This window comes from Catharus ustulatus, chromosome 1, assembly GCF_009819885.2.
Source record: "Catharus ustulatus isolate bCatUst1 chromosome 1, bCatUst1.pri.v2, whole genome shotgun sequence".
Classification (NCBI taxonomy): Eukaryota; Metazoa; Chordata; class Aves; order Passeriformes; family Turdidae; genus Catharus; species Catharus ustulatus.
The window spans coordinates 34,051,808-34,078,310 of record NC_046221.1 but is presented as its reverse complement, the minus strand read 5'-3'; the positions used below and the strand labels follow the sequence as shown (position 1 = coordinate 34,078,310).

At 39.4% G+C, this 26,503-nt stretch overlaps 2 protein-coding genes across 2 annotated transcripts; both read left to right on the top strand.

The window, feature by feature from the left end:
• Positions 1–1,522: 1,522 nt before the first annotated feature.
• On the top strand, positions 1,523–4,539 carry NPVF (neuropeptide VF precursor). The gene is made up of 3 exons (XM_033069325.1): positions 1,523–1,697; positions 2,886–3,258; positions 4,128–4,539. Exons 1-3 carry the CDS (start codon positions 1,557–1,559, stop codon positions 4,133–4,135), a joined length of 522 nt encoding a protein of 173 aa, XP_032925216.1. The 5' UTR covers positions 1,523–1,556; the 3' UTR covers positions 4,136–4,539.
• Positions 4,162–26,502, top strand: C1H7orf31 (chromosome 1 C7orf31 homolog). Its single transcript, XM_033051315.1, is given in 11 exon segments — positions 4,162–4,271; positions 11,020–11,173; positions 13,737–13,818; positions 20,607–20,696; positions 20,802–20,809; positions 23,213–23,289; positions 23,291–23,389; positions 23,599–23,725; positions 25,683–25,844; positions 26,064–26,441; positions 26,443–26,502. Coding segments are annotated over 11 exon segments (1,347 nt in total).
• Position 26,503: the final 1 nt, after the last annotated feature.

Below are 26,503 nucleotides of genomic sequence, written 5' to 3'. Positions count from 1 at the left end.
ACCGCAAAGAAACAAGGAATACAAAAATGTAGAATTGTAAATTTAGATGTACAACAGCAAAGGAAAGTGACACACAAAAGCCAGTAAATGATTAAAATACACTCTTCTCACAGGAGCTCTTAATTATCTTACTGATACTATTCTCATCTATTTTTGCAATTTGATGGTCTCTGTCACATAAAAAATGAGCAGAATCTTTGACACCCTCTCCTCCTGGGAAAGTTAATCTAAGAGAAACTGTCCCCTTTTCACTTCTAGCCCTGTCAATGGGATTTTCTTGTGAAGGCTGCTTATGGCTTTCAGGATCTCAGTTTCAGGGAATCTAAGGTAGAAATGACTGCATGTATGCACCCATCAAAACAGCCAACTTAATTAAAAAATGAGGCTACTTGCAAATCCTTCATCTTCATTGTGCAGCAAAGACAGTAACATACTGCCAACAGATAAACAGTTCATACTATCCATGCTGCCCACAGCATAAAACATGTTCTCTTGGGACAACACTGCTCTGATGAAATGGACATCTTTCAACTCTGGTGTTGAATTACAAAATAACATGCCTAGAGTCCAATTTTAAGCGTGAGTACTTAATGCAAGTAATCAGATTTCCTCCATATGGGGTTGATTTTAAGTACTAATTGAAATCACTTCAAGAATTTAGGAATAACAAATGGAAGAACAATACAATATGCTATTTTTCTAATATTAGCCTGGCTCACCAGCCTATCTAGCAACCAATTCAATGTCTGCTTTAAGGGTAGGTTTAGTCTGCATCCTGAATCTCCTTCTAGGACAGAATACTCATGGGCAGTCCAGTGCTTTTGCTGCGTTCAGCTAAGTGGTAGATGCCTTTTTAAAAACTACTGTTGGAAATTAGGGCTGAAAAATATAGGTGGAATTTCTAAAAATTTACTTTATGGGCAGGCTTTTAAAAGCATGTACCTAATCCATTCTGAATGCAAATTCATATGTCAAATTTAGAGCATCGACACGCTGTATGTTCAATAGATTACATTGATGCACAACATCTCTTAGGATCTGATCAGCACCTCTAAAACACAGCGCTTGATTTCAATGGGACAAATGTTCCTAGGTGTACATAAGTATAAACAAGCATTCTGTGGTCCAAAAGGATTTAGCAGAATAATGCTTACATGGGGAAAGCTTCTTTTCATAGTCATTCTGAGAACACCAATAAAAAGAAAGAAACAAGGTGATTTTGTCTACTATGATGAAGTATTGTGGCTATTGTATATCCCTACTGTTGTGGCTCTCAAAATTAGCTAATTAAGACATACTTCACCAGAAGAAAATATTTGTAAAGTCAGCGTGTCCCTAACAAGAAGTTATGTTGTCTAAAAAGCTGCACAAAAGAAATTCCCAACATTCTTCAAATATATTCAAATTGCTTCCCTAATTAATACTGGGATTTGGAGTTTTAGAGACTGATGTCATGGTGAAAAAAATGTTGTATTGTTTTCTGATTATATAAAAAGATGGCAGTTTTATTTTCTGTACAGATTCTGAGCTCTCTAAGTAAGCTTAACTTGAGAAAAATGAAAATAATTTCAACCAAGAAGTTTATTCTGTTTGCTCTAGCTACAGTGATCTTTCTCACAGCAAACAGCATATGCCTAAATGAACCAGTGAAGTTCAGGCTGCAGAGCAGAGAAGACAATGATGATAAATATTATCAGGTAAGACCTGTATTACTATGACATTGTTTGGGGGAACTGTGGGTCAGATCCTGAGCACACTGGATGTTTTTGCACAGGCTGTCCTAAACTCATTCCACAGCATTCAGCATTACAAGACCAGCAGTAGGAGAAAGCTTGTTGAAAGAATTTTCAAGAAATTCATTTGCTTCCACACACATACTGTGTAAATCAACTCGTGTTTCAATTTTCTTGCAGTACAGCTTTGTGATTAGGCTGTGACTTTTTCCAAAATGTTTCTTATTTACACAGTGAATCCTCAATTAACATTCCTGTCAGGTATTTTATGCACATAATATAACAGATAGATTTTTAATCCAAAATTAATAAAGGCATGCTTGTAATACTCAAAGAATAGTGATAAACAGAGAACGTTTTAAATCTAATATAGTTAATGGTCTTAAAATTTTACTCTGGAAATTGCCTATAAAAATTTCTTTGCAGGGTTGCACATTTATTATGTCTCAACAGGTACCAAATGAGATTTGCACACTTCATCTGTAGTATTTTTCATGTCTTCTCTGCAAATACTCCCTAGGAAATGGGAGCCAACCTTTCTTTTTGACTTATCATCATGGGTATAAGAAACATCCTTCAAAACAAAATACAATTTCAATTATGCTAGTCAAATCCTCTGAACTTTAGCTCACTATCTTTTATATATTTCCAGAAGCAGCATGCAGGTGCAATCAGAGGGATAGTTTATTTAGTTTTAATCATGAAGTATGAACTAGAATGGTTGATTTCCATTCTCTGCCAGTAACTGGTGAAGTCACAGGAAAGACAAATAGGGATAAGGAAGTGAAATTAAGGTTAGTAGCACCTTTGTCTTTAACTGAAATTTAAATCCATATTTGTACATATTTGCTGTTAAGTGCTGGAAACTTATTCTTGTCACAGAAGTAAGTGATTTTCAATATGCTGAGGGAAGAACACTGCTCTGTAAGAAGGGTCATATTGATAAAGCTATTTTTCAGGCAATAGCTGCCCTTTACATCATGAGACAGGTAATATACTAGGCTCAGTTCTTCACTGTATGACAGCATAGATACAGAAAGTACATTTTGTGCAAAAATTAGAAGCCTAGGAGCTCCCAGTGCATCTTGTGTACTAGAGGAGGACTAAAACCATTTTAAATTACTGTATCCTTTTAAAATTATTTTTCTTTAGATTAAAGAAAATATTTTGGAAGAAAAGCAGAGGAGTCTCAATTTTGATGAAATGGAAGACTGGGGATCAAAAGATATCATTAAAATGAACCCTTTTACAGCAAGCAAGATGCCAAATTCCGTTGTTAATTTACCTCTTAGATTTGGAAGAAATTATCCAGAAGAAAGAAGCATTAAACCATTTGCTAATTTGCCCCTGAGATTTGGAAGAGCTTTTGGAGACAACATACCTAATCATGCTCCAAAGGTATCACACAGGCTTGGGAGATCTCCACTTGTTAAAGGTTCCAGTCAATCACTTCTAAATTTGCCACAGAGATTTGGGAAGTCACTGCCTGTCAATCTGCCTGAAGACATTCAGGAATCTGAACCAGGTAATGCTACACAAGTGTTCAAGCCACATATTAAAATGCATATTAAATCATAGGCTAGCAATGATTGAATACAGCTAGAATTCCTCTAGGAATATTCCTAAGCATTTCAGTATGAGTTCAATTTGCCAAAAGAAAGATTGCAGTTCATCAAATCAAACAAAACAGTCTCATCAAAAGTAGTAAAGAATCTTTTTATAAAACCTTTTCCAATGAGGAGGTGCCAAATAGCCAAATCTGAAAATGTTCATATGACAGGATTAGATTTGATGATTTTTAGATCAGGTTTCATTTTGAAAAGTTACAGCTTTGGTAAAGCAGGTTCAGAATCATTAAAATATCCCATTTCAGCACTATAAAATGACAAACTTACCTAAAAATTACTCTTCCATTTTCCAAATTAATGCAAATTGGAGTTTTTAAAAAGAGAAAATTCCAAGCTGAATAGCAGCATTCTGAAAATTATTTTTTCTCATCTGATCCTATTTTTTTTCATATTTTCTTACTGAGATTTTGATTTTTCATTCCGTGTTATAATGAAAAAAAAAATTATGACATTTCAGAATTTCTTTCAGGATGGAAAAATTACTTCCTGCTATTACTAAGAATAATTTAAACCAGCTCTTCAATAACAGTTCTTCTTATCATAACTGCTGCCTTACTGAAACTGCCCATTTTTCTTCTAACCAAATTTCAGTTGGCTACCCCTGACCTCCATCTGACACATGCATAAACTAGAAATTCAGGCCAGAATAGATAATAGATATATTAGAAGCCAAGGTGCTCTCTCATTTAATTTGATTCCTTTCATTCCTTTCTCACTGTCTCACCTAATTATAACAGCTTTTGTTTTATTTGTCTGGTATTTTTAGGGATATGAATTCGAAGAGTTACGTTAATACTGGAATGAAATTACGAAGACAGAATCTGAAAGACTCGGAAAAGCTGCAATGTGTTTTCAAAACTAAAGGTCATGAAAAGGAAACGTGTGAATTGAAATGCAAACCTGCCTTCAAGTATGCATAGCACATTTTTTCTGTACAAACCCTTGACATATAAGCCAATGATAATTGCAGTGATTGTTGTAGTAGCTTACTTCAGTGGCAGTGTAGTATAAATTCTATTTATTTCTGTGCTACTTATGTCCTATTGGTTGTAAAAGCAAATTATGGAACAATGGCTGTGAAATTTAAAGCATTTTAAGCAGAATTAAAAGAAGCATAAAATTAATAAAGATGCATGGTTCAAATAAAAAGAATCCTACAATGTGAATAACAATGAGAAGCAGGATAAAAAACTGTTGATAGCCTTTGTGTCATAAGCAGCAAAAAAACCTCAAGTGTTGAGAAAACACTTTTCCTGCTTTTTATGGGTCATCTTAGACAAAAATCTGAAAGGCAACTTGTCTCGCTGGCAGCTGGCTCCTACACCTCTTCTTCTGCTCACCAGCTAGTCCAGCTTTAAATTGACATTAGAATCACACACACAAATGGGTGCCTTCATCAGCAACCCTTTGATGCTCAGTCTGCTCAATAGCTTGGAAGCAGACAATCTGTGTGGCCCTCAGACCTGCAGGTCCCTTTGACTCCTCAGCTGCTGGCAATCAGACCACTCACTCTATTCTTCAGCTAGCCTGGCTTGAGATTTGCTATCAGGTCATACACACACATGTTCACAGTGTCCGTGCACAGGGTCCATTCAGTGTCTGGCTGAAGCAACTCCAGGGATTGAGGGGTTCTGTTTGAGTCCCATCAAGAAGTGGTCTAGGAGTTCTGCTCTTTGTTACTGTCCTATTGCCTCCTTTTCTTCAAGGTCTGGATATCTGAGAGTTTATCACTTCTCCTGTCTCTTGTCTTACTCTTTATGCTGAAAAACCAGCAACCAGATATCCCTACATTACACATATATTTAGAAGAACCTGGGAAAAAACTCTATCAAATTAATCAGATAAATTCATAGATGGGGCAGAGGCTGAGTTGCCATTCCTCCACAAAGCTGATGAGGCTACAGGAAACACAACACCATTCAACCTGTGCCTGATGAGTCTAATTCAACCCAGAGGAATCAGCCTATAGTCCTGAGAATATCTATTCTCTGTACTCATTTATACCTGAAATAGAAAGATAGGAAATTCTAAACAGATAAAAACCAATGAGATTAAACTTTCTGAATGTAAAAGTCACAAACCAATCTTTGGGGTTTTCTCTGAGCCTCAGAAAACACTTTATCTAACAAGTACTGTTGAAAGACCTGTTTTGCAGTATAACACTTGGGTACAGCAAGTCCATGCTGAAGGACACTGGTCAAGGAATTATGTGTGGGGAAAGTAAAAGATCCAGACTATGAAGTAGAAGTCTTGCCATTGCCTACCACCAGAACAGATGTCATTCTTCATTCATTCTTCAGTCAGGAAAACTAGGATCTTTCAGTGATTTAAAGTCAAATGGACAGCAGAAGGAAATGCCCTGAACTTTGAGCTGTGTTTCTGGTCCTGCAAAACTGCACATCAGGTGAACCAAAAGCAAACAAGATTTGTGAGAATCCCTGAGCAGCAACAGAAGCTGTCTTTTTAAGGCACATATCACCTAGCAACAGGGAAAGGGTACACATCAATTGGCATTAATGATAGCTGCTGTGGGAGGAAAGCAGAAGCCCAAACACTGGCCCAGCAGCAGGTGCAATTAAGTTGTCCTCTTATTGCAAGCTTCATAGCATGGATACGGGAGATGCTACTGATTTATTTTCCCTCAGCAGAGGAGCTGCTAGGTGAAAAGTAGATAAAGTAGGAATTATGCTACACTGTGCAAAATTTCTGTTTGGCTTGAGAGCACATGAGCCAAGAAAACAATCACTGGATAGTGCAACAGGAGGAGAAGGGGCACAAAAGGCAACATACATTGCTCTAGCTATCATTCACTGGATTATTTATTATCCACATACAGATATTATTCATGAATTGGGGAAAAGCAAGGAAAGGACACAAATAAATCAATTGACAGGCTACTGAGATTTCCTGGCATGAATTCTTGTAGGGTTCAGGAGCTCCCAGCCTTCCTTGCCATACAAGCAATATTTATGCCTATTACTAAAGTCTCCATGCAGAAAACAACAGGCTTATTTTAGGTTCTGACTTAAGCTCATAGAGAAGACAGCTGACACCATACTGATTAATTTGTAAGTCCAAAGGCTCATCATGGGGTTGATTTCAATATATCATTTAGACAGATTTAGTGGAGTGTAAACTGACACTTCTGGTTTACTCTCAGAAGAGTAAATGCTCTTTGCATTTTCTTTAAAATATAATAACTGGGCTATCCTTAGTCATGACAGACCACTAGTAATTTCCAAACTTTTGGCAAGACATTTGAAAAATTTCCCCAAGTTTAGGAGTACTGATTAGCAAGAATTGGAAATGCTTTTTAGTGGTGCCACCCACAAAAGTACATCTGGCACAGATACACTGCCATAGACACCTGATTTTCATTTGTTCTGCTATCCTGATGATATAATGTAGAAGGGCCTCAGCTAGTGCCACTCAGATCTTTTGTAGCACAGAGTTTGAATGAGAAAAAATTGTGCTAGTAGGAAAGAGAAGAGAGGCTTACAGTATTTTATGTGTATTTTATCTCATGAAAAATGGATAGGGCAAACTTCATTTTTCCACCTCTTCATGTCTGTGCACTATGTATCCTATGCAGTGATTAGCTAGAAGGTCAGTCCTGTGGCCTAACTCAGACCTGTATCCAATTAAAATTGTAGTGAAAACCAACAAAAAATGGGTTTCTCTTGCAGTCGTCATACAAATTACCCACTTGGATCCCTAGAGTTAACTGGTGCAAAGAAATATTCTAGATTGGCTTTTAGAAAACTCAGATACCTCTTTAGGCTACCATTGTACTTGAAATATTGAAAAAAAAAGTATATAGTTATGACAGATTTCTAAACCCAGAACTTACTACATGCTATTTAAGTTCAATCCATCCTTTTATTACCATCCTCCAACATGCTGATAGTCTATAAAGTGAAATGAAAAACAGAAGGGTATTTTCATTCTTTGCAGATCTTAAAAAAGGCGTCAGGTGATTAAGACAGACATAGGTCAGAAAAACCTTGCACAGGAAAATTCATTTTGCTACATTCCAAATTTTCAGAGGTGTCCAAGAACTGCTTTGTCTCACACAGCAATACCTCAGCAGATAATTCTTTCTTTTCAGGCCATGCTTTCAACAGGAGGTTGGACCATGTGATCTCCTTTCTCCTCACATATATTTTATACCTCAGCCACACTGAAAGAAATGTTTAAATAATAGAAACTGAGGCTAAATTTCACATGCTGCATACTGTAGCAGAAATGCACAGACATGCAACAATGCAATATGAGTGTTGTAGGGCACACAGAGCCATATAGATCTCTTTGCAAATACCACATTTGTGCATATACAGGTAACAAGTATTAGGTAAGTTGGTTCAAAACCAGATGCAACTATTAGGAATACTGTAAACCAAAACTTTGCTCATGAATACATGGGGAGGATCCACATGGGCCACAGAGCACCTGATTCCTTTTGGAGGATGGACTTTTTACTCATGATATAGTTCAGGTATATTTCCAACTCTCAACTCAAAAGGATTAGAGTAACTCCCCAGTGGTTTGGGGTTGTGTTGGCATTCTTGGATTCTTTGGGGTTTATTTAACCTCCCTCCCACTAAGTATGGCTTCTGTAGTCTGAGATGTTTCCTTTTTCTAAGAGTTACACAGGTATTTCATCCCCATTCTATATTCCTATATACAGTTAAATTTTATGTGAGGGATAATCATCACTTCCTGTCTCGGCTACATTAGTCTCTTCCTGCATACCAACTTATAATCAATATAAATTTGGGATATAATACAAGTTTAAAGCTTGCTGCCAAAATATTCCTGCATTGGAGGTATACAGAAAATGTCTCAGTCTGATGTGTGTGGCTACATGTGCCCACACTACATTGTCCAGTGGTGCCCAGTTTGTACTTGGCAAACAGCAGCAGCAGCCAGTGCTGAGCCCCTGCTGCACTGTTGCTGTATTTGCAAGTACAACAAAGGGGTACCTTTGATGACCACGAAGTGCTGCATACATGTCTCATTCAAGTCTAATGGCACTCAAGATGCACAAAAATCAAGTTAATTGTATGATGCAAAGATGCCCAATACTGCCTTCCACTTTCAGGACACAGTCCCAGTATTCTACATCACCATGTCCTCAGTGAAAGCCTCTTCAAATATATGTTCTTTAATACAAGTACAGCAGCTCTTTATCAGAGCTCTCCGTGTATATAGTCTCAAATTTTATTTTGTCAGATCAAATCCAAAATCCCTCTGGTTCTGAACATTGATTAGGCTTTAGCACAAAGGTCACCCTTTGTGACAACCAAAGAGACAACCCGAGCGGCAGGGAGAGCCCCTCGCCCTCTGCCCTGCTGCAGGTGAAGCCCCAGGTGCGCACGGGGAGCTCTGATAACGGGGAACCGGGAATGAGATCGGCAAGGGGAGCCTGAGCCTGCTGCTGCCGGAGCATCACACAGGAGGTGTCACTGCAGCCTGCTTCTGCCACCTGAGGTTGAGGTGTCCCGTCCTCTGCATGAGAGGACACAGCCTGGATGTTCCGGCGCCTCGAGCCTTGGGCTGCGGAGACACCTCCCGGGAGCTGATGGCACAGGAGCGGCACCCGCTCCTCTCCCGCCCCGGCTCTTGTCCGAGCCACCATTTAGAAACAGCCTTTCGATTTTTAACATGGGCTCCAGAAATTTCCCTATTTGACATTTGTTGTGTTCATTCCTCAGAGAAACAGCCCTTTGTTTAACTACCAGGAAAACTTCTTATCTTGCACACAACACCACTATTCAGCTTGTAGGAGACAAGATTCTAAGCTCTTTTCTATAGAAGAAAGTACCTGGAATTTAACTGCAAAGTGGGTGAAAAATGCTTGAACAGTGGTAGTTAAGAGCCCTTTTTACTTCTTAACCCAGTCAAAGGGCCAGAACATTTGCCTGTATGGAAAAAGGCTGGCAGTTGCTGGGATTGTATCATAGGGAGCCATAAGTACCTGCATGCACTGCAAAGTTGTTAAGCCCCAGTTCAGCCCAAAGACTCCCAAAATATACAAAGCCTGTGTTCTGATTATGGCCTTTGAAAAGTGATGTGTGAGGAAGGAGGATACTCTTGGGGGATCCTTTGATAAGTCAGTTGTGGTGTGGCTGGGGAAGTCATTCCCACATCAACCCCCGTGCAGGCTCCTATCAGTGGTGTCTGTCCTTTTCCATAGGGCACTGAGAATTTAAAACCCCTGTCAAAGGCAGAAGCTTACAAAATCTGAGCAGCAAGGAAGAACACAAAATGTCCTTATTTTCCTGCGGATGGGTTGGGCTCACGCAGTAAAACCAAATGCCCTCCATGGTTCCTCATACCCCAATGGGATGCCAGTCCTTTACCCCTGCTCGGGGGTTTTTATTCTTAGGGGGAGTGTAAGACAACACATGATTATCTGCTCTTGGTTCTCGTCGTGGGTCTCCAGCAGCGACTGGGACACACGGGGGGTCACCGCGGTGTCCCGCAGGCTGACACGCGACCGCCACGCGAGCCCCCCCCACGCGGGCCCCCCCACGCGAGCTCCCCCCCCCCGGGAGACCCCCCACGCGAGTTTTTTTTCCACGCGAGTTTTTTCCACGCGAGATTTTTCCACGCGAGATTTTTTTCCACGGGGCCCGGGCGTGCCTGTGTAGTGGCTGTCCCACCTGCTCGGGGCCGGGGGGTGTCATTGAGATCTCAAATATCACTGGATCAACATTGGCTATAAATGATTCTTTGGGAGAAAGAGACTTGTAAATATTTTAAGTTTAACACAGTCCTGTATGTATGTATGTAATGCTCCTCTTTTATGTCTAAAGTAACGTGGTTGTTCTGCAATTTGGTAGCCTATAGACAGAAGTCAACAGGAATGATTTATTCATGTTTCTAGTAAGAGTTGGCTTAACAAATACAGATATCAGAGGTGACTTGGCATCTTCCTGACTACTTTCAGACTGGGGGCAAAATTTTAGATAGAACTTGTAAATGAATACTTTATTTCCTTCAGAAACTGAGAAACAGGAAAGTTTTCTGATACTCTGTGGCACATCAGATTCTTATTTTGGTTCATCATACATATCAAACTGCTTGATTTCAAATGACACCAATGTATGGAAACATAAAGAGTATCCTCAGCCTCTAGCACATCCATGTGAGTAACACAGCTTTCCTTCAGTATGAACTACAGCCACTAAACAATAACATTTCTTACCCCTCTCTAAAGATGGAGGGGAGAAGTTTTAAAGGCTTAAATAACGAATCCTGAAATCAGTGGGAATTAGATGCTAAAGCTTCCATCTGTGCTATTGCATATATTTGCTGTCCATATGCTATTTATGTAGTACTGAGAGTGCAGGTATGAATGTGCTGGGAGCCAATACTCAATTACACTGCAAGATGCATGTGCTACACATATCTATCTCCTTCTTCCTCTTACTGATCAAAACATAATAAACTTGATCCAACCTTCATTAAACAACTGCCAATTGCTGTTGTACTAACTTCTCCTAGTGACAGTTCATCCTAATAGCATTTGACAGAATAAGCTGAGTAAGTCAGAGTCATTAAAGTAGAGCCAAGTTGTCACTATTTAAAAGATTTCAGGTAATCATCACTGTTGCTTCTATCCAAATTCTGTCTTTGGAATTTTTTTCTTTCAGATATAAAGACTTCAGGAAATTCCTTCATTGCTGTACGCTTCCCTGAGGAGCAGAAAGGAAGCACGGAGGAATTGCTCTATGTGTACTGCCAGAAGACAACTGAGCAAGGGAAAGGGATGTCTGTGTACATTTGTTAATGGATGTCCACCTTATGGTAGTGGAGAAAACCCTCAGCCAACATAGGCTAGACATACACTTCTCAGAGTCAAAATGTTTAAGTGAAGTGCTTCCACCAAGAGAAGCACTAGGCAGCAAAATGGTTGGACAGCAATTTAGACTGAGATCTGCATGGCTACTTTAAGCTTTGATTTTTTTCACAATGTCCTAAACATTAATTTGGAAATATATTGGTATTCACAAATCTCTACACACTATTTTGCTGAAACACTTGAAGTTCCAAATTTCCTTTTTTTTTTTTCCATCATTTGATAAGTATTTACTGTTGGCTGTTGTCCCAAACACCCTTCCTGAAATTAAAGATTTCACTTTTGGCCTAATTTACAGCATCCACAAATACCATAGGCATAAACATGAAAAGTCAGTGCTCAGCTTTTTCAGAAAGCTTTTGTAAAAGAAGAGGTATGTCTAGACAACAGCTGAGGAGATGTTGGGGAATGCTTTTGGAATTAGGGCTCCTTTTCCTAGACTAACCACAGCCAATTTGTTCTTTAAAATACACTGAGGTTTGTGTCACTTCCACCAAAACCAGTTCCAAGATTTCTTTTTCATGACACCATAACTTTAAAAAAAAAAAGACTGACTAACTGAAAGATATGCAAATGATGATGCCAAGTCTCTGTTGTTCATGTAAGATTCAGATCACCATTACTGACTTATGGGAAAGTTTTGAAAGCACAGCATGCTGCTTAGGACTGACTCAGAAAACTCCAAGGACAGTCTTCAGTCCTTCAGGCTTTCCTGGACAACAGGAATGGAAGATGCAGACTAGAATGTGAAAGAGTTAAAATATTACTCAAAAACTGGAAACTTGCTTTCCTCTCCTTGTTCTCTGTGTTATCATGAGCTAACGAAGTCCAACTCCCTCCTCCTCACAGGACTAACACTAAACCATGACCAAGAGCATTGTCCAGATGCTCCTTGAACTCTGACAGACTTGATGCCATGATCACTCCCCTGGGGTGTTTGTTCAGGTGACTGGTCACCCACACAGTGGAGAACCTTTTCCAAATATACATCCTGAACTTTCCCTGATGGTTCTTCTGGTCACCAGAGAGAGGGGATCAGCACCTCTCCCTCCACTGCCTCCCTTGAGGAGGGTGCAGACTGTGTGGAGGTCACCCCTCAGCCTTCTCCCAGCTGAGCAAACCAAACTGCTCCTTCTAAGTCTTGCCCTTGAGATCTTTCATCATTTTGGTCTCCTCTGCACACACTCTGACAGTTTGATGTTCTTACAGTAAGGCACCCCAGCCAGCACAGAGTGCTCGAGGTGGGGCTGCACCAGTGCAGAGCAGGACAGTCACTTCCCTCACTTGGCTCGCTGCACTCTGCTGGATGCACCCCAGGGTACAGCTGGCCCTTTCAGCTGCCAGGGCACACTGTTGACTCATCTACAGCTTGCCATCAACCCAAACACCAGATCTCTTTACCCAGGGCTGTTCTCCAGCCTCTCATCTCTACATGTAACCAGGGTTAACCCATCCCAGGGGAGAGTCCAGTACTCGTGCTTGCTAAATTGTGCCGATGGGACTTCAGTACCAGAACCATGGCAAGGTGCCATGATCCCACAGTGATAGGACAGGTGCAAGAATGTGAAAGGAGCTTGAAACAAGAATTTTCATTGCTCTCATGTTTGTCCTTTTTGAATATGGAATCCACTGGATTATTTGTTGTCCGGGCACACTACTGCAGAGCCCCTAACTAAGCCAAGTGAATTCCACTCTGGAGGAGAAAAGAGGTCCAGAAACAAACCTTCCCTTTTTCACAAGGTGGCATGTAGTCTATGTCTCTACATTCCTCCACTCACATTGCAAGCCAGGAGAGATTTTGGCCAACTCAAGCACAGTACCTTGTGAGAAAGCAGATGAGTCATAGCAACTATGACGCATCTCAGAAAACCAATGTAACAGCCAGAAAAGGAGAAGAGGTTAGCAAGCTTCTTCATGAACCTATGTTAATGTCATCCATTTGCTGTTTGTTCTGGACAATTCTCACAGTAAAATGCTACTGCAGGAGAGTTGTTTAAAGCATACACAGGTACCCACAATCCTGAAGGTGCTGTTACGGAGCAAAGGAGAGTAGCCTTTCCTCCACACGAAGTTTCTGTAAAACACAGAAAAAAGGCAAGCAACAGAGCTACAGTAAACCCAATAGCAACAGTTTCACTGATCTCAAAATGTATCAGAGATACAGGCTAGACATTAACTGAAAGCTTAGTCTAGTGCAAATAATTACAGAGTAAAAAGCTGAAATGGGCGAGATTCAAATGAAGTATTTTTGCGTTTGTGCCTCTGTTACTACTGGCACAAATTTCAGTGGTGAAAGTGTAAGAAGCCTAAATAAATACGCTTATAATAGAATTTGTAAACAAGACTTCAGGAAGTATCCACAGTGAGAATTAATTAAACTGTAAGGTTTTTTCTAATGCTAGGAAAATCTAACTGATTATGGTCGATCTTTCCACCTGCATTTCCATCATTTTCACACTCTCATTTGCTCTGTGTTGTTGGTTTTGTTTTTGCTGTTTTTTTCTTCCACAGTGTGGAGCTGTTTTCAGATCCTTGTCAGTGAAAAGCACCATGCTGGATTCTGTGAGCCCTTTAACATCAGAAGGAGCTGAAAGTGATCCCCAGAGTCTAGAAATCACTTGTTTTAGGGTAAAAAGTTGGAGCCTGTTTAAGGCATTCTCATAGCTCCTGTCTAGTGTTAGGGGAGTGTGGTAAGGAACTGTAAGAGACAGGCTTTCACAGGGGAAAATGCTCAGAATTCTCAGGAACTTTAAAGTCAGGCATGGGTGCTCAGCACTTCTCAAAATCCAGCCCTGCTGGATGATGTAGAAACACAGGACTACTTCCACACTGGCAGTATCTATGAGTTTTGATATTAGCAGTCCCCTGAGAAACCAAGATAAAACCACACCAATTTTTAAAAATTATTTTTATAAGGAAATAGGATGTAAGCTTTATAAATTTATGTGTTTTCTTTGTACAGAGACCTTCCTACAGAATAACACTATGATGTCACTCAGGTGGCAAAAAAAGGGATGTGTGTATGAATGATGGACCAAAAGTTTAATTTTTCAGTTGACCATATTGTGAAGTTAGTGAATATAGCAGCAAACTGAATATTCATTATACTCTGATGATATGAAGTGCAGCTATAATTTGAAATCAAAGGGCTATGTTCAGTAAAAAGGAATTAGCTAGCAACGAAGGACAGCAAACACAGTTGGGAAGGAAATTCAGAATACAGCATTGGGCCACTTCAGTTCAAGTAGCTCTTCAACATGGATCTCTGAGTTTGCTTTATAGGTTGCCTATATTTATCAACTAGTAATATCCAAAATACTAGCCTTTCTGCTTGTTAGAATCCAGATAAAACTGAAGTAACTGAAATAATCATGGCCACATATGTATTTCAGTCCATTTTTCTCCTACATATTTATAGATATGTATTTTTGGAGGAGGCTTGTCAGGGATTATTTTCCTCATTGGTGCTGTTCAAGAGGTATTTGAGTCAATTTGGGTGCTGTGGGAGTTGTGCAATCCAGCCTTTTGCCACTTGATGGCACCAGCAAAACACTCGATCAAATACTGGGATTTTAGATTAAGGTAGTTTGAAGCACAGATGTAATTTCTTCAAAAGAGAAAATAAACAACCTCTTATCTCAGCATTGGTAAGTATATTAGAAACCTGAGAATAATTCTGTGATGATTTTACAGTTAACTTTACAGGGCTGTGAGGAGCATTTATCATGACAGCTGCTCACCAGAATGGATCATCCAGGTACACAGGCTGAAGAAGAGATCACAGCACCTTTCTAAGAATTTTCTTCCTTAACAGGAAGCAACCAGGGGCTGCTGTGACCCTATGCCCTTGCACCAGCTGTATAAGGAGGAAGGAGACTTTAAGGAGTAGGTCACATTCTGCCCCGCACACTCTGAAAAGTACATAACCTTGGACTCTGAATATTTGATCAACAGATCATTAAAATGCTTTCTCCATTATTATGCACTCACATCTTAACCTGAAATATGCTGGATCTCTAAAAACATTTTCATTTGTCCTAATTTAAGCATTTTCTTTCCCTATAATATTATATTTTCTTGGTCTTTAAATGACCTTAAATTGAAGGAAAGAATAGATCCTTTAAAACAAAAAGTGAAACACATGTGCACAAAAGCCTGCCATGTTCATACTCCAAGGTCTTGCAGAGCAAATATTCTTCCTGCCATCAGAAACTATTAAATGGTGACAGCCACATGAAACCTTTCCTGAAAAATACACTCTGAGTGGTGTTAAGCAGACCTACCTGGGAGCTATTAACAGTCAGTTTATTTACCTTACAGCCTGCAAGGGCTCTTTTGAACCATTACTGTCTTTTGTGGGAAATGAATTACAAGGTATTTGCAATAACTCTTTACCCTTTCATGGACCAACAATGCCCTTGCCTTAAGGATGGATGAACACTATCCTTGTGAGTTTTGCACACTGGAATCAATCACTGACTGGGTGCAGATGTGCTTTGCCAGTGGGTCACATACACATGCCCTCCCAGTCAAATGCACAGGAGAAAAGTAGTTGCCTCCTCACTTCTATAGCTGTAATGGGTCCTCAAGTTCACATCAAACAAGACCACAAAAATTGGGAAAGACATTGAAAAACACCTTTCAGCCACTGCCAAGAGCCTTTGTTATACACACACACATCAGACAGAGCACTGGCAGCTGTCCTTCCACTGACAAGTCACACCAATAAGGTTTCCAGTAGGTTTAGTGACAGCATAGAATCAGTGAAAATTGTCTGGTTTTTTTGGGGTTTTTTTCCCCCTTGTGGGTTTTAATATGGTTTTGCAGTTTATCATGCCACAAAGTATTTACATTCCTCTGGCTGTCTCCCAGCTTCCTGACCCATAGTAGCTCCAGACCTGCAGACTCCTGACCAAGCAGGTTTTAAGGTTAGGCAAAATAAGTCATTGCCTCCCTTTGCAAGAATAAAAAGCTGCATAGAAAGTCAATTTACACACTTGAAACTATTTATTCTCCTGTGATTTTCTTTCTGATAAAATTGGCAAAAGTGATACATCTGATTCTCTTAATAATTTACAGAATGCATAGGAAAGTAACAGGAAAGAGAAGCAAAATGTTCTCTGGCCTGATCTAGAAAAGAAGGTGAAGGTCATGAGGCTGCTTGACCCTTTCAGGTCAAAATCACACTTGAGAATAAAACCAGACCTTTAGAGGCCCCTAGCATGTGTGAGAGTAGGAAAGTAGTACTAAGTGGGAGACGCTCATGAAGGTCATACAGGTTCAAATCTGTCTCTCATTACTATTACTGAACAAGTGCATCTCTCCACTTAATGTTCTGACATCATGAGGAAAGCTGCAGAAGTACTGCATGGAAGCCAGAGTGTCCAGAAGGGTACTCTCTCTCATGTGAAAATTGCTTTATGCCTATTTCATCAAAAAGTGTTTGAAGAGTGCCCACAGTGCACTCGTTGCCAGGGAAATGGGATGGTGTTAATCTCTACATCTCCCTGGATTTGTTCTGGGCCTTTCCAAACTGGGAGCATAAATCCCTCCACCACAACCTTGACTTCTTCACAACAGACAAGTGCCATATGCTCTATGGACTGAACTTAAAGGGACAGATGATATAATACTGAGCAACTGTTTCTTGTGTCATACTGGCAGACTCCAGCAAAAGTCTAATAGAACTCACAGAAAGAGTGATAAAGTACTGGAATAGTCTGCCTAGGGCGGTGGTGGAGTCACCATCCCTGGATTTGTTTAAGAAAAGACTGGATGTGGCACTTGGTGCCATGGTCTAGTGGAGATGTTTGGGCATGGGTGGACTTGATGATCTTGAAGGTCTCTTCCAACCTAGTCATTCTGTGATTCTGTGATTCTGTGAAAACAGTGCCAAATTTTTAAAAACTGCTAATATTTTACTTCCTTTCCAGAAAAAGCTCTACCTTTCTTCTTTCTCTTCTGCCTTGTGTTCCAGGTGGCTTCAGGCTTGATTAACCAGTATGACTTTTAAAAAAATAACAAATATTCTAAACAACCATCTATCCTTTAAAATGCAAAACTTAGCTGGCTGTTACAACCTCAGCTCAGAAACCTTCTCTAAGTCATGGCAGTCATGAAAATGCATGTTCATCCTTATTTTCTTGCTGCCTTAAGTTTAGATGTTAAAATGAAAAGTGATCTACAATGGTAGCTAAGTTGCTCTGCCATGCCAGAACTCAAAGCAGATCAACTGTCCTTATTTATGTGTATGTGTATCAGCAATATGTCCAATTATTGCAGTGAAAAATGTAGCAAGTCACACTGTAACACAACAAAATGGAATTGAAAATACTTATCAGTATTTCTTTTCAATTCACATTCTGTTACAATAATACAACGGTAAGAGAACGCGAATTGAAAAAAAATAATAAGAAGTATTCTACATATCTGCAACACTGGTAGATATGCACCAGTTCTAACAGTAGAAATGGAAAATCAATTAGAATTATCTGTAGAATAAATTTTCAAAGATTGCTAGTCTGCAAGTACGGCATTTCTATAAAGGCTTCCCATTATTAAGACAGATACAAAGTTTGAATCAGAGTCCCACTTCATTATAAATGTAACAATATACAAATGGTTTCCAGAATTCAACACTTTAAGTCCTGTTCTCTTTATAGCATCACATATTAAAAGTAGATCTTTTGTTCAGTTCAGCTGAGGCATGAGTTACTCTGGCACAGCAATTTGTGAGATATCACACCTCATGTTGATTGCAGTGAGTCCCATAGCATCACAGCACAGATTTCACAATGAAGTGCATGACTTCTGTATCTTGTATCAGAATGTGCGAATAAAACTGATTTGGCAGTGGAAGTTTATCTTTAAAACACCCATGTTAGTATGGAAAGAAACAAGCACACCACTGTATTTAAACTTGTGTGAAGGGATTTATTTCCTCTTTGTAACTCTGCAACACCTATCTCTATGTAGACCAATTCAATGATGGAGTGGCAAGGTTGCACCATGAGTCACAGATGACTCGAAGAGAGGGTGCAGCTGCCATGTCACAGCTATGTCATTAACCAGGCTACTGAGCAAACCCAGCCATGGGAGGAAGAGAGATCCCACAGGAACTGCTAAGGCTGAAATGAGGGAAGCCCTGCAGGGCCTATTAACATCCCAGCAGTTCTGTGTCTTCAAGCTGAGCAAGGGGAGGGGCCCTGAGAAGTTACCATCATCTCCTGCTTGGAAATGAATCTGGGACATCCCTCTTCTCGCTGTGGAAAACAAGGGGTTTTAGCAATATGCAGATTTTGGTATACAGCTTTTGAAGAAACAAAAAACATTGTGTGAAAATGTACAAATAATAAAGCTTTAAAAAGGGCTCTCATCTGACAACATCTCCTACCCATTTACAATCAAGATTGTTTGAAGCAAGGCTTGGTACATAAGCCTTTCTTATGAAATACACAAGATTTTGGAGCTCTAGGTGAACCACTCAGATTAGCCCAATAACACTTACTTCAGGCATTTGTTTTATTTTGTAGTATACCACAAAGAACCATTAAGCAAATTAATTACTTTTTCAACCTTAGATATTTTTATGACTTGGTAAAATTGTCAAGAGACCCTTATCTAGGCTTAGTGATTAAATTCTTGCCCTTTAAAGTTGGTGTTTTATTTTGCTTGCCTTTAAAAAAATAAGCCTCCAAGGTAAAATATAAATAATGCATTAGCATGGTATGAATAGGTAATTTCTCTGCAAGTATAAAAAGGGTATGTTTTTTGTTTTGCATCACTGGTAAAAGGAATTTTTTTTAATTTATTTTTTGTACTAATAGTATATACCATTGTTAACTAATATAGAGCTTATTACACAAAAGTCTAAGAAGATAGATTTTTTTTTTCTTCTTCACTCTGTTTTAAAAAGACATCCCACACATCACATGTTCCTGATGTCTTTTCAGTCTTTGGCACCTGGCAACACAAAATATTCCTCATGTAATGAGTGGTATCAGTAAGAACACTGCCTGCACTGCTTACACACTGATTTGTCCCTAATGTATATTGACTGCATTGATTCAGATAAAGTGTGGGACATGCAAATGAGAGTGGGTCACTTCAGGTAAGCTATTACATTTCTTCCCTAATATAGGCTTCCTAAACCAGACACTTTGGCTAGGTGCATTTCACCTCTATCTTATCTTTCCTTAATGAAATAAAAGGGCAAGGGCAAGTTGTTCCTCTCACACCCATAATTGCACAGTGCAGGTTCCTTGGCAATAAGCAGCAGCAACACTATGAGGCACAAAAATCTCTCTCTTGAATGAAGCATGCAATGATTAGGTTTAGAAGATTAGCAGTGTTTACTTAGCACACCTTCTCCTAACAAATACTGATCTTGCTGACATGCCTGTGGGCTAATTGAGTTTTCTTGGCTGAGTTGTTCATGGCCTTTTTACCTAATGTGAATTAAAGTGTCTGAGAGCAACTATAAACCACAACTTCTCTCTCATGAAGCAGATTTATGAGGGGGAAGCCTCAGAAAAGTCCAGCATGTTAAGACCTCGTTATGTCATGACACACAGATCCAGGAACTGAATTAATCTGGCTCCTGTACAAGACTGTGACTTTGCTTTACACAGCAACTGGGGGAAGGTTTTTGCTTTTAGTAAGTTGCTCTACGCAGCAGTGCTAAAGTTAAATTAATCCAAATAGGGTGCTAGTCTTTCTTACTGGAATAAACTGCTGCTTTAATTTTCCTCAGATTTCATTATTCCCCTGATTTTATTAAGTATTAAATTACTCTATCATTAAAAACTTACAGCTGAAAAGAACAGCCACAGAATCATTGGCACTTCATGAAATCCCAGTCTTCAGTATCCCATAAAATCTCCAGTTTAGCTTTATCTTCCTTCCTCACAGAAATAAATGTCATCTTAGAGACAAATTTTGATTACACAAGCACAAACTCAGTTACTATTAATTGGTGCTGTACAAGAATCTTAAATTCCCTAAAGCCACATAAAAGTAAATGAGAATCAGTATGATTGATCATATAAAAAAGCTGCAAGGACAGCATCATTGGGAATTCTTTGCAGGGTGCAAGCAAAAGGGGATTAAAAAAAATATCACTTTTTTGATTCTCACAACTCTCCCCGTTCTTGCAAAGTGTTATATTAAATCTAAAGCCAGTGAAATGTGAAATAAGGACATATTCTTTTTCTTTCTTTCTTCCTTCCTTCCTTCCTTCCTTCCTTCCTTCCTTCCTTCTCTCTTTTTTCTGTTCTTCTTCCTGACAACTTAAACCAACCCAAGACCACTGCACCTACCATTTTCCCCCTCTCACCTCTACAATACACACATTTCTAGGTACATTTCTTCAGATCACCTGAGACACTGGGATCAATTCAAGCAGTCATCAACCTTTCCATTCCAATTTCTCTAGGAAGACTTTTGACATGGTTGCTCTGAGAAGGACCAGAGGTAAGAGTTCTCTTGGTTTACCCTTTATACTTGCAACTTACTTAAAAACACTACAGCAGCCATGACTCTTTTCTTCTGAAGTTTAACATAATATGACTACACCAGTGGTCAAGGTAAGCACCTTGGCTTAAAGCCTAATTATGTGCTGATAGTTGCAGTCTCGTGGAGGATGTCTCAGCTCTGAGAATAAAAGCAACTCATGTGGCCCCCTTGTAGCACCAGAAGCCGACAGAACTATTATTAGCACAGCTGCCATTCCCACAAAAATACGATGGAGATGGATTGCTTAGTGTGTCTGATATCTTCTGCCAGACAACTAATTCTTCACAGTCCAAAACAGAGAAAGAAAAATGAAAAAAAAAAAAAAAATCAGTGCGACCAAAAAGTAGCATTTTTTGGCCCAAAGTCATGCTGGTCACCCTCACTGGCCAACAGAAATAACTGTGAAGTCAGAGTGGAATGATTTAAAACACTTTTTCACTACACAAATAGTAGAACCAGATCCAGAGAGGAAAAACAATTCTTCCTATCCCCTATGAAGTCTGAGATTAAACCATAGACATTCACTACTTGCAGAATACTATGTAAGCCACCATGAGGTGTTTGTTTTTAACCCCAGCAACATTTTACCCTGAGATGTTTTACATAAAATACTGGAGGAAAAGGGCATGAAATGATTGTTCTTAATTGACAGGTATTTTACTGCAAAAGACTTCAGAGATCACCTGTGTGAACTAATGAAGAGCACTTGGTAGCTACTGATCACACAGGGCTAGGGGGAATTTGGGACAGGAGAAAGCCAGCACCTCTGTGGGCCATGGCAATGCTTGTCACGAAAGGTTTGGCAGTAACTGTTTGAAACAGAAAAAGCACACCCTGGCATGGATAAGAAGCTTTTCAGGAAAGTAAAAGCTGATAATATAAAATGGGAGATCTTAGCTGCCATTCCCAGTCATCAGCCTTACTGTTATTTATAAAATTCGGTACATGAGTGACTTTTAATGAAGTATAAGTCCATCCAAAACCAAAATCCATCCGCAGAATATGTACTGCTAGGAGTAGTCATTTTTAGTCAGTTTTTGCTGATCACTCATCAGTTTAAGAAACACTAATCACATGTGCAGGTGGACTTACAGAGCCTATTTCTGCACAACAGGAGGATCAATGAGACCAAGATCTATTTCCAGAAAAGTTAAACAGGTTCAGAATTATCAGCTAAGGGGACAGTTACTACGGGCATTTAGGAAATACTTTAATTTCATTTGCTGTTCCTTCCATATGTTTTTACTTTCTCAGAGACTGGGACACTTCAGTTCTCATGAGTGAGCGAGAAATCCCTGGTTAAATACAGATAACCCAGACTACAGTCAGGTGGCTTTTACCAACAGAAGGTTGTGCTTAAAAGCTTTGCGTCTTTTCCACATTTCTCCTTTACAAAACTCATAGTATCTACTATGTAATTAATGCTGGCAGCATCATTGTGAGGTAAATAGGGAAACAAGAAGCAGAAAGACTGGAGAGAGAAAAGGAGGTGACAGAAACAGGGTTGGAAACTAATTCCATAGCAGTTTCATTTTTACAAAACACCTAGAAACACTTAGGTATTCCTGCTGGTGACATTAGGAGTTCAGAATGAGCTTCACAATTCATTAAACTTTAGTATCTGCTGTTCCTGTTTGTAAAAATCGTGCACAGAAAATGCAATAAGAATCTTCCCTGCTGGCATGTGAATCAACCCAGAGCTCCTGGAACTGGGCAATGGAAAGATGGTTTTCTGAAAAGGCAGCTTTTTTCTGGTATAAGATCCAGCTCTCAGCTGCTTGTCACCACCTCTTTGCCTGAGACAATTAGATTTCCAGATCTAGTGGTGCAGGTGATCTTGTAGAGTACTTCCATGAAGACTTCATCACACATCACTGGGTTAACTGGTGCTGATTAAATAGCTGATCTGGTCTAATCCTGCCGATTTTGTCCCAAAAGAGTGAAGATGAGTTCTGTTTGCATGTCTATCAGTCAGCTTACAAAGGCAAAAGTGACATTAACAGCAGCTCACAGAAAGCACCTCTCCCACCAGGCACAGCTGTCTTCACAGTGAGCATTCATCTACAACTAAAAATGTAGACCCATCTGTCATTCTGATCAATGTAGACACACTGCTTACAGATGTGGCAATGGAAACAATAAGAGGTAGTTCATTTTAAGGCAGTTTATAATTGTGACTACAAAAGAAAGCTTACATAGCTTTCCCTGCCTACCATATGTGACTACCATGGAGAATTTGATTCCAAGTTATTTGACCTGAGTTCAGCATAACTACATACCTGTTGACTTACACTTGAGTACCAATACTGCAGCAAATACATTTTGCCATCAGATTTTACTTTTATTAGCATTCACTAAACAGATAACTGAGGGAGAGGAGGGTGACCACATGTTATTTCAAGTCTTTAAAATAGTCTTTTCCATACAGCACACATATTTTGTTTATACCTTAGCTACTTCTTCTTATCCTTCAGCTTTACAAATTTGTCAAAGAAAATGGTGAAATATGTTATCCAAATCCACCAAAGGTAGTGGCCCCTAACCCCATTTTAAAGACTCAAATATAACTTTTCTCCAAGAATAACCAATATGCTACAAAACATTGAAAGAGCACTGGAGATCACAACATACAGTCAGGTCTTCACAGGGAAGCAATTTTTATTAAATTAATTTAGTTGGGATGTAAGACCACAAATTGTTAGCCCCTAAATTTCTCGAAGACATTGATTTTTTTGCCATTTAGGAACAAAGGACACATAAACTGTAAATTATCTGAGGTTTTTCAGGGGGATTATGGATTAGTTCTGATTTTCCTAACCCATAAAATGTGTGACAATAAAACCTGTCTCTGTGTAGGAAGAGTTCCAATACACCACCTTATCCTGGGTAATTACATAAAAGCAGTGTGCAGATTGACTGAAGAACTAGGTGGAGACACAAAACTAATCAATACTGCATTTACTAAGAATCTCATGCTTCCACCACAAGTAATACTGGCAAGAGTATTATCAGATTCAGCTGGCAGAATTAAGCCTTCTCTTTGACAATACTTAAGCACAGGGCAAAGCTCACTCTAAAGCAGAGGCAAAAGTTCAGAATACTAAATCAGTCCTGACACAGCTGGTTGACAGAACTTCTGTAATGGATTAATGACTTCTTCAGGGTTTACAGGAGGGGAAGTTACTATGATTATCTGCTTAGTTTTTATCTTACTATTTTAAGCTGGCACCAACACACAACAGCAGTTCAAAAGACCTTTTGCCTTGAGCAGTATGTGTAACAGTGTCCATAAAATGAGTTGGCAGTTTTCATGTGAATGGGGCAGACTGTATTGGCTACATGTTCATGCTGTTAATCAGGACAGCCTGACTGAACTCACAAATTTATTGTCCTTATTGCACTATGTGTTTGATAAGTGACTTATTACCATTGCAGACTACTGCTTCCTTACTAACCATACCCAGTTGAAGTTTGGCAGAGCCTCTGTGATTTACACTCCTCCATTTGCATAAGTGATTTGCGTTTCTTCCTCCAGGGTGCATCAATAACATTAACAGACTCTATTTTAAGGCCATGGTTTACTCTTAAGGATGTATAAAACTATATTGAAAATCTCTGTGTTTGTTCTCTTCAACGCTTTTTATATTCTCTGTGACCTGCATAAAAGTGAAAAGATATTATCTGCATTAAATGCTACTCATGCAAGCAGATCATAATATGGTATATAAGCAGAGCAAATCAAGTTGAGAGTTGTGTTTTGCTAATGCATCATTACTTGTGATGGCTTTATATACACAGCTCTGATTGATTGCAACCCGAAGCAATTGTAACTGACTAAGCAATTCTGCAGGTAAAACAGAAGGAACATATTCCTGCTCTGCTGGCTTTATAGCACTTCCAGATTCAAACTGCATGGACTTACATAAAGCAGGGCAACTAAGCAAGGTGCTTTCATTTTCTTAGTCATAGTCCAAAATGGCCCTGGATAAAAAGTCCCCAAATTGTCCTGCTTTTCTACTGGATTAAAATAAACCAAATGAAGGAAATCCCTTCTGATTTACATTTTACATTTTCTGATGCATTTATAAATTTCTGATAATTGAATCCCTGTATCTGAAATAGAAAAGCTGCCTAACATTTTTTTCAGTGTGGTGAAGAAAAAAAAAGGTTTGCTTTATGATAATGCACACTTAAAAGAACACTTTCAACAACTGTTTGTCTCTGGCAATTAGAATCCAGACCATCACCTTACATAATTCAAAACCGAGCAGTTTTATTGCACTCTGGCTTCCAAAGTGTGATTGGCAGAGGCCTATCCTGGGCCATGCTGATTTACCTGAACAATATTCATTCACTTAAAGCATACATATGCTGAATATCAAACACTGAGATTGTTCAGCACAATAACTGATGAGGTTCATTCTTTGGCTACAGGACTCAAATGTACTTTGTTTGAACAGTTCCTTTGGCTATGCACCACCATCTTAAGCCTCAACAATGCAAATGTTCAATAAAGGTTAACAGTATGTGAGCAGTGGATCAAACTGTAATTGAGAAAGCTAAAAAGTCACATGCAAGTTAGCATCCTAAAAACCACCTGCAACTATTCCTAAAAGAAGTTTAAAACACACTTATTCAATTCACCATTTATACTATCACTCATATGAGAAGACAGATGCTTATAGAATAAAGAAGAAGCACAAGACATCTACACTCATTTATATCTTAGGCACTGGAGTGGAACAGAATATTTTGTTTTGCAAAGCATAACGAGTGACTCTAAGCTGCCTATATGACAGGGGCAGTAGCGAAGGTCTGGGCGGCTTCTCTTTGACTGAGTGAGTTCTACCTTTGCCTTTTCAGTAGTCACAGTCAATGGTCTGCTAAAATAAGCAGTCCCTGCTAAGAGACATAGATGGCAGTATAAATCCTGCTACTTTATAGAGAAACATTTCTGCTGGTCTGTCACAAGTGAGACCTCCTGAAGGGTGCACTGCATGCTTACTTCAAGGTGAACACCCCCATGAATCAGTTCTGCAAGAACAGTACTCCTTCAGGTGCCTTCACCTGTACTCAGCATTGCCACAGTTGTCACCAGCTACTAGGGTGCAATGCTGAGTGAAAAAAAAAAGAACAGCCAGCCTAGGTCAGCAGTGCAAAATGACAGAAAGCACAGACCAGAAATGGGGTGTGAGCTAAGAGCAGGACCCTGAGCAGGATACTCTATCTCAGACATACTACCAGGAAGTTCCTTATCTTGATTCAAGCCCAACAACCAAGAACCTTCTGAAAATCACTGACATGTTGCAAAAAGAAGCACAGTAGAGGCAGCAGCTTTCAGGAAGGCCCAAATTTGAATCCCTTCCAAAATCTGCATGTTCACTTTCCTATGAAGACTTCAAGCCCAGATATTTGGATCAACATACAATAAGGGAAAACCCACTTAGCCTAAGTAAGCCAAGATCACCACTGGATGTAAAGCATGAGGAAAGTGGAATTTTGTTGCACAGACTTTGGCATCCAGAAATATGTCTGACTGCATGGAAACCAGAGGATGGGCCAAGGGAGACAACACTGCAAGAATGGATCCCTAGCTGTGAAGCTCCTCAGCACCAGACAGCACTGATGGAGCTGCAACATTCCTTCTCCAAGGCAGCAGCACAAAAACATTTACATGATTCTGTAAAAGGAGAGAGAAAAAATCCTTACAGATACCACTACTGAGAGAAAGAGACACAAGAACTATGGTTTCAATGCTTTTTAAT